Here is a 17199-nt window from a genome sequence, read left to right on the forward strand (position 1 = left end):
ACCCCAACTTGCCAATGTGCTGTGGGTTCTCTACCACAGTCCCCTGCAGGCCTTCCTTCCCTGGGCCATAAATCGGATTCCAATCATTCCAAGTGTTACAAGGTCAACCTCATCTGCAACCTCAAAGGGCCTGAGCTTTATGTTTATTCTGCAAGCTTGATGCGGAGATAGAGAGCAGCAAAGCTAGCCTGTGGGATAATGGTTAATCTCATGAGGTCCTTTCCTGATGTAAACAGGGGAAACGGATAATCACAGAATTGATGGAGTGCAAGGAGGCTGTTCAGCCCATTATGCTTGCACTGGCTCTCCAACAACTTTTAGGACTTACTACTATTGTCTTGCCTTTTTCCCTTAACCCTGATTATTGTTCCTGTCTAAATTACAATCTAACACCCCAGTGAAATGTTCAATCAAACCTATCTCTACCACACTTTCAGGCAGCATACTCCAAAACCTAACCACTGTGCGCGTGAAGATTTTTCACATCACATTTGCTTCTTTCACAAGTTACCTTTTATCTGTGTCCTCCTGTTCTTGATCTTATCAATAATGATCACATTGAATGGCGCGCATGATGAGCAGAACGGCTTCTTCCTACACTGTGCAAAATCATGAACATCCCTAAGGACATCACTTTTGGTCCTGAACACTGCCTCTAATTACCTGAAGATCAAGGTAAGGTACCTCAAAATGTTGAGCAAAACATGGAGCTATTTCATGCTGCTACTGTGCGGTAGCAATACAAATGGGGGTCACCTCTAAGAGGATGCTGCCAACAGCCAAAAAAGGTATTCTGCCTATCACACAAATGAGTAACGTGCTGAATGAATCTCAGTGCCAATGTAATGCTAGCTATTTAAGCTGTAGATCCCAAAGACTGGCAGATCATATCAAACAGCACATCTCATTGGCTGCTCGAAACAAGCAAGGTCCAGTCAACAGGAGATGCAATTATAAAATTGAATATTATTTGCTGAATAATCCAGTGTGCTGAAGAATTACACTAGCAAACAATTTGGTTGGTGGTCAGGCTCGGTATGTGCAGCACTTCTACATACTGGACCTAAATACATTAAGCAGGGTCCTGTACTTGGCAGACAAAAGATGTAAACACATTGCACTTGTTTTAACTAAAAAAGATGGCAGCCATTTCTCAAAACAATGCCTTGACATGGTTACGCTGCCTGTTTTAAATTTAAACAAAGCTTGTTAATTCATAATCAGTTACCATCTAACTGGTACATTCTCCATAGTTACAAAACAGGCACTGCTGGAAAAGCTCAGGAGGTCTGGCAGCATCTGTGAAGAAAAAAAATCAGTGTTAACATTTCGGGACCGGTGACCCTTCCTCAGAACAGTCCCAAAACGTTAACACCGATTTTCTTCTTCACAGATGCTGCCAGACCTGCTGAGCTTTTCCAGCAATGCCTGCTTTTGTTCCCGAGTTAGAGCATCCGCAGTTTTTTTTTTATTCTCTATATTAACACTTCTACCAAACATAGATCACTTGGCAGCCAATCAGTGCTCTATTTTTCTACAGTACAAAAGGGTTGTAACCCTTACATTGGCATTTCTTGTAAATTGATCTGATGAATATAAGGCAAAAAAAAAATGCTTTTCTTAAGCAATACTCAGTTTATACGCAGCAAGCCTTTTATTAACCGGTTCCTATGGGATCAGGAGTGTACCTGCTGATCAAATATTCCAGATAATCAAGAGGTCCACATAATCAATGCAAAAACACACTAAGTATTTGAAATGTTAAAAGGAGGGTTTCACATCACTGTTATATTTTATTTACAGCATAAGTCACTTCAGTAATAATGCAACCTTGCCTTAAATAAAACCTACCAGCAGAGAGCCTTTTCACTCACAACCTCAAATAATTAAATAAAAACCGAAAGAACTGCAGATGCTGCAAATTAGGAACAAAAACAGAAGTTGCTGGAAAAAGCTCAAAAGGTCTGGCAGTATCTGTGAAGAAAAATCAGAGTTAACGTTTCAGGTCAAATCTTGAGTAAGGGTCACCAGACCCAGAATGTTAAGTCTGATTTTTCTTCACAGATGCTGCCAGACCTGCTGAGCTTTTTCAGCAACTTCTGTTTTTGTTCCTCAAATGACTACTTGGACATCCCGGTACATTGCACTATTTGAATCAAAACTGAATGAACTGTTGATATTTACAACAAGTATACTTACACTGAGCTAAGTAAATTTAAAAGAAAAACTGATGATCGGACAGAATAATACAGTAAAGTTCATGATATTTGAGATATATAATTTTCGCTGATTAATAAGATGCCTGTTAAAACAAAGTTTTCTGTATTGTCAAATAACTATAATGTAAACATAAAGAGGATGGTTATCGGATGCCTTTCCAAGTGCAGAAGACAACACCAATTCTGATCCCGTTCATTCCCTAATAAAAACAGAAAGAGAAGCTAAGCAGTTCTACTGCAATTGTGGATTGAGAAACAGAGTTAAAATTTCAAGTCCTGTATACTCTTCGTCAATCCAGAAAAAGGTCCTACTTGACTCAAAACATTAACTCTGTTTCTTTTCCCACAGACTTGCTGAGTTTCTCCAGTTCACTGGTTTTATTGCAGATTTACAACATCCACAGTATTTTGGGTTGAGGGTCAGCGATTAATCAGCTGGTAGAGGAGCTCTGTGCTCTAGCACAACGCTAATTAATTGAAATCAATTGTCAAGTCTTCACTGTGATCTCCACTGAGACAGGAAAACACAGCATGAACCAAGGAATCAACCTCGGACATTCCTGTCCTCTCTGACCACGCTGCCACTAACTGCTCCCTTGCTGAGTGCCCTCAAGACCTCGGAATCCATAGCCAAGTGTAAGCCAGGATGAGCAGCAGAGTCCTGGCAGTGGTGTGCAGAGGAAAAAAAAACAGCCAAGGTGGAAAAACACTGACGTTGCTTACGTTGAGGGACGAGCAGAGTTGTCTAACACTGTCCGCCCTGTAGTATCCATTCTCTGGATCACGAGGTGATCTAGCACCATTTTCTTCTTGGCACGTTCAATGATGTCCTCTTCCACAGTCCCTTTTGTAACCAGGCGATAAATATTAACCTGAAATATCAAAATAAAACAATGGAAACTAGTCAAAGTTACAACCTCTGTGGATATGGGGAAAATAAAACAGGCACAGACCTAGTGCCTGATCACGATCCAATGTCGAAAAGTTAGCTGGTTCATATTTGAGTGTTCATTGTCTCTCTTTGACAAATAAAGGTTAGCACCAGAAGGTTTGACAGCAAAATTATTCTTCCATCTTTTTTCTTTTTGCTAAGGCTTCTTTCCAGAAAAACCTAACCTTTGCTTCAATCCAGTTTGTAGAGACATGGTCTTCAATGCTTTAGCCAAATGATTATTCTTTGCATGCAAGACTAGACAATAACTGTCAACAATGAGGAGAGATAATGCCAGAAATACTTAGTACATCTGGAAGCACCTGTGGAGACAAAAATAGTGTTAATATTTCAGAGCTCTGAAGATATGCCCTCAGCCTGGAATGTTAACGGTTTCTCCCTCCATGGATACCGCTTAACCTGCTGAACGTTTTCAGCATTTTCTGTGTGTATTAGATTTCCATCACCTGCAATATTTTATTTTGATGAGCGTCAGCGTGACAGTTGGCCATGGTGAACCCAACCCCAGTCATACACAAGCAAGTACAAATCCAGGTGTAGGTAATTGCTAAGCACAAAGTGACACTGTTAAGTGATTGGGGGCAGAGGCCCTACCTGATCACCTTCCTTCATTATCCAGGCATAGGGAACTCAATTTAGGTACTCCAATTGAAAAAAAAATCAACTATTTCAGCACACTGCATACTGAATGGGCACTCAGCTGATCTGAGACACTCCAGCAGCACACTGGTTAACACTCTTATAACACGTTTCAATGAACTCATCTGTAAGTTCATTTTTCTTTATGACTAAATGATAAAACATAAGCTGCAGTACAAAATATTCAAATGTAATGTAGACTGAAAACTGTTGATCCTCATCTGGATATTAATATCCTCACTCCAGTTCCAAGAGATTGTATACTAGGTGGGTATGATGGCCTGTTCTTATTCCATCTTTTTAATATTCCAATAAACCCCAATCATTCTCCTATTCTTCCTTTTATAATAACTCACTGAATTGGAATCAGGAAAAGGGAAGATAGAAAGAAAGAAGATATGAGGCTTAAATATTAAGACATAAATATATTCATCTTAGGTGAAATACTAGGTAAAGATGCTGAAAGGAGATGTCTTTGTGCAATTGGCTTGCTAGGTACGGAATAGTTACCAAAAGCAGGTCAAGAGTAAAAACTGACAACAATGTGCTCAAGGGTTGGGGGAGTTACCCCCAGTCCCAATGATACAGATGGGAATTTTAATCTGAAGTGCTCATTTTTTAAAATAGCTGTGTTCGCTGCAGCCATTGCAAATGCAGGAGGTGTTCCTACTGCCCATACAGTCTTGTGACATCACTGCCAGCATTTGAAAACTTTCCTTGCCATTTCAACCCAGTATACCAGAGGACCTCCCTTCCCATATAACACTCAGCATGCTGGGAAGTTCGATAAAGTTGTCCAAATCGCCCATTTATAAAGGTGTGTGCAATTCCAATGAGTCAGAGAAGCAGTAAGAAAAGGTCCTCTCTGCCTCAATTGTCACCTCATCACTGTCTTGCACGGAGTGAAACAGCAAACAGTAGGCAACAACAGGTGGTGCGTGTGTGTGTGTGTCTGTGTGCGCGCGCACGGCGGGGGGATGGCACATGACAACAGATGCAGGGGCAGGCATGCAAAACAGGCCTGCGGAAGGCGACAACAGACGCAGGGAAGGGGGCACAACAACAGGCGTGAGGGTGTGTGACAATAGCTACAGGGAGAAGGGAGACAAGACAACAGGCGGTTGCGGGGTAATGACACGAGGCACGGGGGGACGGATGACAATAGATGTGGGAGGTCCAACAACAGGCAGAGGGAAACATTCTCAGCAGCACCCACTTCCTGTTGCGTTATGTCATCAGCAGATTCGGAGTGTGAGAAAGCAAGTCAACAGTAAAGCATTTTCTTTTCCTTTCCTATTTGAAACTGAAGAACAGTAGTTAGGGCAAAGAAGTTTGTAAGCCAAACAATTAATGAAAAATGGATCTGTCTTCAACATGCAGAGCTGACACAGGCACCACCCAATAACCCTTCCAACCGAGTGCACACTAACCTGCTTCTTCTGGCCAATCCTATGAGCTCGAGCCTGCGCCTGCAAGTCGTTCTGAGGATTCCAGTCAGAGTCAAAGATGATCACAGTGTCCGCAGAGGCAAGGTTAATCCCAAGGCCCCCTGCTCTCGTGGAAAGGAGGAAACAGAAGTCCTAAAGATAGAGATGGAAAACAAATAAAAAACTAGCAGAGAAATTTCTTTGAACATAGTGAGTTATAATATGAAGAGTGGTGGAAGCAGAGTCAATGGCAATTTTCAATATAAAAGTGGAGAAATACTCAAAGATGACATGAAAGGTCTGTCAGGCAGGGTGAGTGGAATTAACTGGATAACTCTTTCAAAATGCTAGCGCAGGTACAAAGGCAAATGGATTCTATTGGTGATGCACCATTCTAAGATTCTACAGGTCCAAGAGCTCATCATGCTTGGAGCATTTTCCACTGAAAAGCTGGCTGACAGAGTAAGGCCTATAGCATGGAACACCGCAGGTTAACAAGAGGAATGAGGCTAGGACTGGATAATGCGTGAATCAACACCTTGCTGTCATAAAACCTTGCAAACTGTAGATGGCCAAAATGGAGGAGGATGTGGAAACTGGGAAAGAATCCATCAGCTCAGAGATTGAAGAGGTGACCCTCTGGTTTGCATGGTCTCAGTAAGGGTGCAGGGAGCAGGAAGCTCGCGTGCAATATTTGTTCATAAAAGCAACGGGGGAGAGAAATTACCGTCAGTACTTTTGCTCACGTTAATCCCATTGTTAAGATTTGTTAATGTCCTTGCTAAGGTTAAGGGAAACAGGTGGTGTTTATTTTAATTGTTTTTGAGTACATATCGATAGGGAAGAGCTGGATTTTGGGGTAGATGGTTGAGGGAACCAAGTTAATCAATTCCACAAAGAAAAGGTATGTTTCTCAATTTCTATCTCACTGACCATCTTAGAAACTTTTAACAGCTAAAAAGGGAGACAAGGGTGAGTTTAAATAAAAATAATCTGAACTAATCTAGAGTTATTTTAAGTGTGTTTCAGAAAGGAAAACAATCCAGTAAATCAAAGCAGTAGTACATGTGGCAAGAGGCCAATTGTGCAGTGCGAGTGCCACGTCTTGCGATGTGACGCTATGCCAGGCCAACTGATACCAAACCAACCCTTCTGACTCAAATTTCCTAAATGAATTCTTTATTCAAAGCAAGAACTGCATGTACTCGCCTCTCTGTCAACAATACCCCGACAGGACAAAGTACAACTGCACTAATTGAAAAGCACTGCTGGTAACCTGTCCAGACAATGCAGTGAAGTCCCTGCTGACAAACGTTTATTAATCAAGGATAGCTACTGTTAAGAGGGAATAACTTTGAAGTGATAAAGTATGAATTAGGTCAAGACAGAAGTGACTTTTGTGGAAAATTCCCAATATCTGGTTTTGTGCGTGCACGTTACTACCAACGGATAAAGCAGAGGGAAATTAAGATGATCAGCCAAGAATGAATGATTTGAGCAAGGAATGAGTCTCAAAAACCTGAGATGAAGCAAAGTTTTAGTAAACCACCTCAGAAAGTGAGGGATTACTGAGTAAAATACAACACCAGAGTGAGTGAGAGTTCATTAAACATTCCCAGGACAACCAACCATTCGCTATTTAATATCTTTTAGGTGGTGGAGTATCGTTTTAAAAGGGCTGTCAATCTAGTAATGGGAAAGATGTAAATCAACACTTTCTTACCTCAGATCCTTCTGCATTGAAGTGATCCAAAGCCTGTTTCCTTAACTCTCCTTTTATAGATCCATCCAAACGCTGCAATATGATAGAACAAGAACATCTCAACTGTGTGCTTAAGGATCATTCCGAAACTCTGAAGTGCAGATTTCTCATCTATTTTTATGCTGATACTTGGTCCAAAAATAATCCTGGTTTAAAGGACAGTGCTTAGTCAACAGCTATAGAAGGGCTTGCGTCATTGAGCAACTTCACAAAGACAAGTTGCCAAAACAGTTACATAGATAGCAACCAAATTTGGCCCGGCTATCTACAGGTACGTCACCAGGTGCATTCTCCATAAACCTACAGCCGTAAACATCTTTAAAGTAATAATGGAGGAAATGGGAACTGAGTGGGCTGGAGGGATGGGCTCATCTTTGAATTGTTGCCTTGGAGACCCAAGTTTAACTCAACTGAGGCTGATGGGATGCTAGCCTTTTCTGCAAGTGTTTGAAAGTAGAAATTAGCCGTAGCAGCTTCAATCCACCTCCCAGTGCGCACAGCACTGTGGGGCTATCTCCAGTATCACTTAAGAGACAGGACAGCTCCTTGTTAACTGGTAAGGTTAGCTCAAGGAGAACAAAAATAAACAGGTCAGCAACAGGAAATGGCATTTAATCAATGCATGTTTTGGATCGGAATTAACAAAAATCACCATTGGTTTCCTGTGTTCAAACTTACTGTTGAACTTCCTGCATTTGAATAGACACTACACTTCAAAAAGTATCTTGGCGCTTTAAACACACCTAGGCGTTCAAATCCTGGTTCCGTCTTTCTTTTTAATTCTACACTTGAATTATAGGATAGCTGATGCAGCAAACTAAAAGATCTCTCAATTGTGATGAAGATCTTCTGATCTTGATGTGCAACAATTTGATATGGAAGAGTTCAAGGAGTTTTTGACTCCGGATAACTATCTGGTATATGTGGTTCTCACATCAAGCATGTCAAACAAATGGTTCCATTTCCTGGCAACAAGCCCTTTCCACCCTTCATTGGGACAAGTATAAAGAGCAAGTTGAAACACAAGGGAACTGAATGTGGGTAAACAAAAAATGCTGTTCAGAAATGACACCATCCTGAATTGTGTGTCAGATTCTGAATTGTTCAGTATCTCTCAGGTTAGTCAACACTCTGGAATTCTTGGTCACACTCACCTGGAATGGATAGTGTTTTATGGTCAAGTATTCAGCAAGGATATCCAACATTCGGACCATCTGAGAGAAGATGAGCACTCTGTTTCCTCTCTCTCGAAGCCGGGTCATCAGCTTATCCAGCAGAATCAGCTTGCCACTGCTCTTGATCAGGTTCTGCAATAAGTTGAAACAGGAATCAAAATGCCAAGTCTGAGAAAGTTCAGGTGCTGAGAGCAACCTAGCTGCAAGTAAGGGCAGGGAGGACATTTTCATCCCCAACTAGCAGGAACAGCAGCAGATTATTCATCCCCTACTAGAAGGTCAGTAAGCTCAATTGGCTGGATGGCCAGTTTCTGACATAGAATAATGCCAATCCTGGCAGTGGCTGAGGTTACCATGAAGGACTCTCCCCTTGCATGAAATGTGGTGACCCTCCACCATTATTCATCTCTCTCCATGAGAGAGAGCAGGCCTTTATTCATCCCTATGAGCAGGTTCTCTCGTTCAGTTGTATCATGGCTGACTTGTATCATGGCTGACGTGTATCTTGCTTCCACCTATCGATTCTGTGATGTTCATTGAGGAATAAACATTGACTAGGACTCTGGAAATAGCTCTCAGAACTCTTCTTAGAAAAATCCATGAGATCGTTTTCCTTCACCTTAAGAGGGCAGGGAGCATTAGTTTAACAGCTTAACTGCAAGGGTACCCTTCTAAAAGGTGCAGTCCCACTCCAGAGACTCGGGCGAATACTTCCAAAGAGTGATCACAGGGATACATACCATGGTATACATAAAGTACAGAAATAGTTCAGATCTGTTCTTGCGGTGAGAAGGATCAGTTCAATAGCAGTGATAAGGAACAGAAAGCACGTGTTAGTTGAAAAGTATTTGGATCTATAGGAAAACAAGATGGGTAATGAATGACACTGGAGTAGTAAACCAGAGGCCCAGTCAAATGATCTGGAGACAAGGGTTCAAATCCCACCACAGCGGCTGGTGGAGCGTAAATTCAAAAAATGACTCGAATTGAAAACAGGTTTCAGGGATGGTAACTATAACAACTATCATTGATTGCTGTAAAAGCCCATCTCATTCACTGATGTCCTTTAGGGAAGGAAATCTGCCACCCTTATATGGTCTGGCCTACATATGACTCCAGACCCAAAGCAATGCAGCTGACTCTTAAATGCTTTCTGAGACAGCCTAGCATGTCACTCAGCTAAATGGCAATCAAGGCTGGGCAACAAATGGTCAGCTTGATGACAACGCCCAAAACCTGTGAAAGAATAAAAACTGTGGAAAGCAAGCTCGATCAAAGAATGGCTTTTGTAGTGGTTGGCTGTACCTCTAGTTAAATGATAACTGGAAGCAGCAAGGGTGACTACAAAGACAGTTTAAACTCATCATTGCTTGTGATTTTGGTTCGGGTTTCTGAGACACTCACATTTAGACGGTGTGCTGTGCAGTTCAGTGAGGGAGGACAAAATTTACCAAGAAAGTTTCACTCACCTGTAACACTTCCTGGCTGGTCAGGTTCTCATTTTCCTCGCACTGCTTAACTAAATAACAGTGATTGCAGCATTTCTTCAGCTCCATCATGATGTTGAGGAAGCTCGAAGTAGACCCCCTGGTTCCCTTGGTAAGCGCCTTATAATTTCGGGTCAATATCCACCTGCATTGACAGAGATAAGGAGTGCTCAGCATCAAGAACTGACTAAACAGCAGCACAAGTTCCCCATTACCATAACCTCACCATAACCAACATCAGTACCAGGAAAGAAAGGACTAACCGATGCAGCAAGTCCACTCCATCCAGAGATCATGTATGATTATTCTGTCATGGGCTCTTCCTCGGCTCCTGGATACCTTCCCCTACCTCATCAGGGAAAAGAAAACATCAAGCAATTCTGTTACCCTCAATCCTACTTCCAACAGAAATAGATCCAGCTCTCTTAACTTCTTGTAAAGTACATCCCGAACACTGCCTAGCTGGGATGCTATGCTGTTCCCTCAATGCTGTGATTTTTGGACTTCTGTCCAAATGATGTCCCTTCCTATTACTGCACTGTTAGCTCCGGAATCTCCTCAAGGTCCTGCACTGACACCCTCCTTTACCTCTCACTTGCAGCGTTATCTGAAAATGCAGCATCAGTTTCCATATGTATGTTGACTATGGAAACTGCCTCACCTTCACGTTTCTTAACTTGTCATTATCTCCAAATCATCAGACCCCTTTCTCACCATCTAGTAAAGGGTGAACAGAAATTTCCTTCACATAATTACTGGCCAGGCAGAAGTCACTGCAGTTGTCCTGGTCTCAAATTTGTTTCTCCTGGTTCCAACTCCACTCCACTCTCTGGCAATCGTCCAAGGGTGAACAAGACTGTTCACAACTTGGGTGCTACATCTAACCAAAGTGAGCTTCTGATCACACATTCACATCACCGCTTAGGCACCTTGTTTCTGCCTGCCCAACACTGCTCAATCTATCTCTGCTGAGGGCCATTAACCACTGAACTCCCATTAAATCCTTGTTACCTCTAGGCTTGACTATTTCAACTCTTTATTACCGGTCTCCATAGGTCTATCCTTCACATTGCTAATTTGAACCTCTTGTAACTCACTCATTTCCCCAGTGCTCTCAGACCATCACTGGCCCACCTACGCCTTTGGTCATGTGGTGTAATCTCTCATGTGGCTTAGTGTTTAATTTTCTTGATAATGCCACCTCTGTGGTGGGCACATTACTGGAATCAATATTGAAAGGATTAACTATTACTTGGAGAGGAATGGACTATTCAGATATAGTCAGCACAGTTTTATTAAGGGAAGGACTGTCAAACTGACTGAATTGAAGTTTTTGAGTAAGTAACAAGGAGGATTGAAGGAGATTGTGTAATGGATGTTGTCTACATGGATTTTATTTGGCAAGGTCCCCACATGGCAGACGGAGAATAAAAATTAAAGCCCATCGGATATCGTGGGATGTGGTATGTTAGATCCAAAACTGCACCTCACTCCTTGGTGAAAGGAAACAAAAGGAAATGGTCAAATGATGTTTTTGTAAATGAATTGGTGTTTCTCGCGATGTTTCACAGGTTTCAGTTTTTGGTCCCTTGCGGTTTATGGTATACATTAATGATTTGGACTTAAAGGTGGGAAGCACTATGGGGAAAACTGCAGGCAATAAAAAAATTAGGTTGTTACTCGCGAAGGTAACGGCTGTCAACTCCAGGAAGATATCAATGGCTTGGCTGAATGGGCAAAAGTGTGTAATTGGAATTCAAACTGGAGAAGTCCAAGGTTATGAATTTGGGCAAGGCAATACACAATAAATCTGAGGGCCCTGGGAAGAGTAGAGAAAGCAAAATATCTTGGAGTATATGTTCACAAGTTCCCGAAGGTAGATAAGGTGGTAAAGGAAACATTCGGGATACTTTCCTTCATTGGACAAGGCACTGAATATATGAGCAGTAATGTAATGCTGAAATTACAGAAGACATGATTAGATCCTAGCTGGACTTTAACGTACAGTTCTGGTTACCACATTACAGAAAGGACATAACTGCTCAAAAGAAAGAATGGGGATTTACAAGAACATTGCTAGGGCTTGAAAATTTCAGGTGTAAGAAGAGATTGGATAAGTTAGACCTGTTTTCCTTCAAAGGAGGAGGCTGACAAGTGATTTAATTGAGGTATACAAAATAATGAGGAGCTTGCGTACAGTGAGTGGGAAATACTCAGTTCCCCTAGCAGAGAAGTCAATTACCAGGGAGCAAAGATTAACAAGACTGGCATCTGTATCGAGCGGTTTTGGGGGCGATGGAGCAAAAGGAAAACTTTTCCTCCCAAAAGGTGATGGATAGCTGGGATTTGTTGCCCAGTTTGGTGTTTGTGGCATAAACCTGCAAATAATCTAAAAAGAATGTGGATCTGCACTCGACGTGCTATAACCTGCAAGGCTATGGAGCAGGTGCTGGAATGCAGAAATAGAATGGGGAGGGCTAGGTCATTTAGCTGGAACGGGTATGAATTGCTGAATGGCTCATTTCTGCACTGTAACTTTTCTATGGTCTATACTAAAGTACCCAGGGACTTTTTATTGAGTGATAGACTGAAGCACATGACCCTCGTTTACATTCAAGCACCCACCACCCCAACCCCTCCGCCTTCTCTGCCTCCCCAGTCCCTCATTGTCTGCAATTACCGCGGTCAGACTTCACTAAGCACCTTCTAATACATTTATCTTTATTCAGACATATATAATTGCACTACAGCTAGTTTCTGTCAAAGACGGATTTATAATGACCACAAATATGTTCCCCATGTACTCATGGTGTTGGTCTACCTCAACCACGTTCAACAACTTAGTGATGATTGGAACTGTGATGAGAACAATTTAAAACTGTGTTGATCTGTCTCAAGGTGCTTGGGGGGGTTAGCCAGTGCAACACACTGTAGAGGTGAAGCCATGAGCAGTACCTGAATCATCCGGTATGAGGACCTAACACACACAGCCAAGGCATCACAAATACAAAGATACCTGGCCTGAAACCTCGCTAAATCTAAATCTAGTTAAATTCCTGCTTCACAACTGAAGTGCAAAGACATATATTGTTGCAATACAACCGAGGGTGGACCTAAGGAGAGAGCAGCTTATTCGTACTCTGGTTCGAGTGCTACTTTGCTAGTGATGAGAGAATCCCGATGGCCTCTTCAGTTACCAATTTTATTTTGGATGAATGATCAACATTGAGGCGAGAGAAAAAAGATGTCAAAATGTGGTTCCACTGGCACCTCAATGGGTGACACCCGAAAGTTGCAGAGTTAATCTCTACTGATTTAACTAGTCTTAGCGCTACAAATGATTAGTCAGGGAAAGGAAAAAAATAAGCTATTCAATTCTAGGATATGTATTCACGGTTAAATCAAGATCTGCCCAGTTTGCTAAAAATTACTAAAAATCCATTAAGCAGAGAAAAGTAGAGGGATGAAAGAAAAGACAAAGTCAATTTCACAAAACCAACATCTGCCCTAGGCATCCACCTATTCTTGGTCTCCTGCTGGGCTAATCCATATCACCAGGTGAGCCCTTACTTATAATACTGCTTCTGTGAGGCTGACATTTCCACCCTCAGAATCTGTTCAACTTTGGCAGGAAGTGATTTTTCAACATCTTTCTTAACTCTGCGCAACAAGAAGGGCTCCAAGACCCTGTGTAGACTCTGGAAACCATTTTCTCTTCCCTTCCCGTGTTCTTCTTCAAAGTCCTCCCAGGAATCAAACCTAGACAGAAGAAAAACAATTCAGATGTCAAGTGCATGTTGGAATGCTTCAAGGAGTAGTGATACGACTGGATACAGCTCCTCTAGCCACGCAGCACTGCATTGGCACTGCAACTGAGAGTCAGCCACATTCTGTGATGCGAGTCCTGGGGCTTAATAAATCGTAGAACCCAGGACAATGCCATTTGAACTGTTACACCTGTGTCAGCTCCGTCACTGAGCTATGACATTAACCTCACTCCCCACACTCTTTCTCCATACCCTGCACAATTGTCTCAGAGGATGTACAATGAAGACCTCTGGGGTGCTATTTGTATCAGAGGGATGCTCAACATCTGTGATGATTAGTCCATGTGTTAAACAGATTATTTAATCTAGACTAAACTATTTATACCTTCATATCCAATTACAGCTGACTAATAACAGCCGAACTTTTACTCTCCTGACTGCTATGAAGTTACATCAGCTAGGAAGTACATGTCAGGAGATGACTCAATTCAGTTATTAGATAGCTTGCTACGAGAAGGAGACAACTTGCTGCAAAGAATTTGGGAGCACAAGGTGACAAAGGTAGCTTTGTACCTGTGGAGCTGGTCTCAGTGTGAACGTGATTAGCCTGATGGGGATTAGTGGGTGGGACAAGTGGTTAACTACATCTTGTAAACCTTTATTAATTGTTGGTTTGGCTGAGAGGTGGCTTACTTTTCAGGCATGATGAAGTGTAGGAGCGACCAGAGCTCTTTCAGTGAGTTCTGCAGCGGTGTCCCTGTTATCAGCAGCCGATGGTTGGACCTGAAGTCGATCAAAGTTCGATACAAGAGGGAGTCATCATTCTTCAATCGATGAGCTTCGTCCACTCCCAGGAATGCCCAGTTTATACTCCCCAAAACATTCTGACAGGAAAGAAAAAGACTTCAATAACAATTAGACTGAGATTTCAGCACACTGATGGAAACTATTAAGGCTCAGCTGTCCATATCTCCACTAACTCCACGGCAGAGCTTTCCATTCTAACCTCAGAATTCTGCTCTTCTGGCACTGTCCACAGCTTTGGATGTTTCACTGGTTTCAGCATTTATCCAAGTTTTGCTGAAATATTATGACCAACCTGGCTTCATCAGCTGTTTGTGGTAAAGCATTCCACAACCCCTCAACTTTTTTGTAAAAATATTATTTCCATGTGCCCATGTTGAATTTGATCCCCCTTGATGACCGAACCAATTTATTCTGAAGGGCTTCAAATTCCCCATCACTGCCTGTGGGTTTATTACCTTATCCTTCAGCAAAATTTCATATGTCGTTATCAATACGTTGAACTTCAGTCTCTTTGTCTCAGGGTGTAACCAATCGTATTCTCGGATCTGTAACAGAAAGTTTTAATTTGTTTTGTGTTGGAAGTCAGTAATTATTAATGATACATTGATATATATCAACAGGTCCAGAGTTCTGGACGTTGTACAAATATGTATGTCAGCAATGTACTGGTCAGACAGCACAGGGTAACGAATATCACCACTCTCAGCCATTAGTAGGTTTCGCATCCTCAGGTTTTATCTCCTTACAGATTAAGCCCAAGATTAGATCCTGGAACAACCGGTTAAGACAGGGAGTAACAGAAAACCAAAAGATCTTTACCTGATCCCATCTAAGCTGTAATATAGAAAGCAACATTACAATATCTCCATACACTTCCTCTTGTAGGATGAGAGTTTAGGAGGTGAGAGGGAGAAACTGGTTCACACTCTCAAATTTTTATCACTATCCAACAGACTGCGGGAAATTTGAGGAAGGTGTAAAAAATCATCGTTGTCTTACCAGGCCAGAGGGCTGTTCTCATTGAGAGAAGATTGGTGGTGGTTTAAGCTCAGAAACACTACACCTTAGGTGAGGGGAGAGACTGAGAAGGAGAGTCCTTCATGGTAACTTCAGCCTTTGCAGGAATTGAACCCACACTACTGGCATCACCCTGCAGCACAAACCAGCAATCCATCTGAGCTTCAGATAGGAAAACTAGGAGAGGACAAAATCATAAATTGCTGGAAAAACTCAGCAGGAACGGTAGCATCTGTGGAGAGAAAGCAAAGTTAACGCTACAGATCCAGTGATCCTTCTTCAGAACTTACACTGTTTCCGGTTTCCAGCATCTGCAAGTTTTAAGGTTTTTTAAGGTTCTCAAGCTTAGGACAAAATCACATTTGATTGTACTGTCTTCACTTTTGACTAGATGTTTAGAAATGAAATCTCATCCGGGAAATTATCCCAGCTTTCTTTTACTCTCTCATGAGACATGGACGTCACTGGCTGGCCAGCACTTATTACTCATTCCTGTTTTGAACACTCCAAGGACCACAGAAATACATCTTAGCCTGGTAATGGAGAAATATTCAGACTGCATGTATGGCAATGTAACTATGCTGGGGTTCTGACACACACGATCTGGACCCGCAGAAGAAAAACAAATCACGTTCACAACAAAAGCTTTGGGATGACCACCTACTCAAGACATTATCCAGTTTCTCAGGCAATGATTAACCTGAAGCACATATTCTGCATTTAACATAATTTCAAATTTCCCGAACCTCCATCAATTGCTTTAAGCAACGTCTTGAACTCACCGTATTTCGGCTCATGACATCACCGATGTAAACAACCACGTTCATGTTGGGCTCCCAGATTTCGAATTCTCGCTGCCAGGAAGTGACAGTGGACAGAGGTACAACCAAGAGGAAGGGACCATAGAGCTGATGCTGATTGAATAGGTTTGAGAGGAATGAGATAGTCTGGATTGTCTTACCCAAACCCATTTCATCAGCCAGGATCACACTGTTACACCTGCGGGGGTTTTCAAACAGAAAATGTAAACAGCGAACCTACTGAGCCAAGCAAAGTGTGACATAAATCTAGATTCTAACACATGAAACACCAAAAAGAACTGTAAAACCAACTGCATTAATACAACTTTGATAAAGTAAGGCATCCCAAGTTGTTTCACAGGGGTAGTGCAAACCAAAATACAACACCCAACCATATATGGGAGATATATGGGCTGATGTGTCAGAATCATTTAAAGCACAGTAAGTAACCCTTTAAGTTCAAAATCTTGCCCAAAGCATTTGGTTTTGAAGAATGTCTTAAAGGAGGTAAAGTGGCAAAGATGGTCATGAAGGTACGTGAACACAAGTGATGGGAGTGGTTAAAATCTGGGGTCCTCAAAAATCCAGAATTGGAGGAACAATGATACTGGAGAATTTTGTGGACACAGGAGCATGGTTATGCCATAGTGCACTCTTAAAACAAGAATGAAATATTTAAAATAGTGTTATTTAGCTAGGAGCCAGTACAGATCAGCAAGCACAATGATGACAAGTAAATGGAATTTCGTGCAAATTAGGTACTGGGCAACAGAATTTTGGATGGGCTCAACTTTATGGAGGGCAGAATGCGAAGGGTAAGCCAGGGATGCAATGGAATAATCGTGTCTGGAAGTTTGAAAACTAAACCACAGCTGAGGATTTCAGCATGAACTGAAGTACAGAAGAGTCAGACAATGTTATATGAGTGGAGATACACGGCCTTAATGACAGCATGAAGACACAGCTGAAAGCTCACTGAGTCAAATAGAACTGTGTTGCCAACAGTCCATTTCAGTCTCAGGTAAGTTGCTTGGTAGAGGAATGAAGTTGCAAGTAAAGGAACAGTTTGTGGTAGTGGCTAAAGACAACTGTTTCAGTCTTCCTAATGTTTAACTGAATGAACTTTCTGCTCACCCTGCACTGAATG

At 41.9% G+C, this 17199-nt stretch overlaps 1 protein-coding gene across 3 annotated transcripts in view; it reads right to left on the bottom strand.

Annotated features, from left to right (window-relative positions):
• chd2 (chromodomain helicase DNA binding protein 2) overlaps positions 1-17199 on the bottom strand; it is a 96979-nt gene that overhangs the window by 28211 nt on the left and 51569 nt on the right. For all 3 annotated transcript variants that reach the window (XM_020528749.2, XM_020528740.2, XM_048616110.1), the window contains 9 exons: positions 16035-16251; positions 14691-14780; positions 14122-14312; positions 13232-13420; positions 9644-9806; positions 8154-8306; positions 6961-7032; positions 5241-5390; positions 2943-3091 (listed from right to left, as the gene is read on the bottom strand). In XM_020528749.2, the coding sequence (XP_020384338.1) occupies positions 2943-3091; positions 5241-5390; positions 6961-7032; positions 8154-8306; positions 9644-9806; positions 13232-13420; positions 14122-14312; positions 14691-14780; positions 16035-16251 (1374 nt within the window). The remainder of the gene's footprint in view (positions 1-2942; positions 3092-5240; positions 5391-6960; positions 7033-8153; positions 8307-9643; positions 9807-13231; positions 13421-14121; positions 14313-14690; positions 14781-16034; positions 16252-17199) is intronic.

This window comes from Rhincodon typus, chromosome 33, assembly GCF_021869965.1.
Source record: "Rhincodon typus isolate 14 chromosome 33, sRhiTyp1.1, whole genome shotgun sequence".
In the NCBI taxonomy this organism is placed as follows: Eukaryota; Metazoa; Chordata; class Chondrichthyes; order Orectolobiformes; family Rhincodontidae; genus Rhincodon; species Rhincodon typus.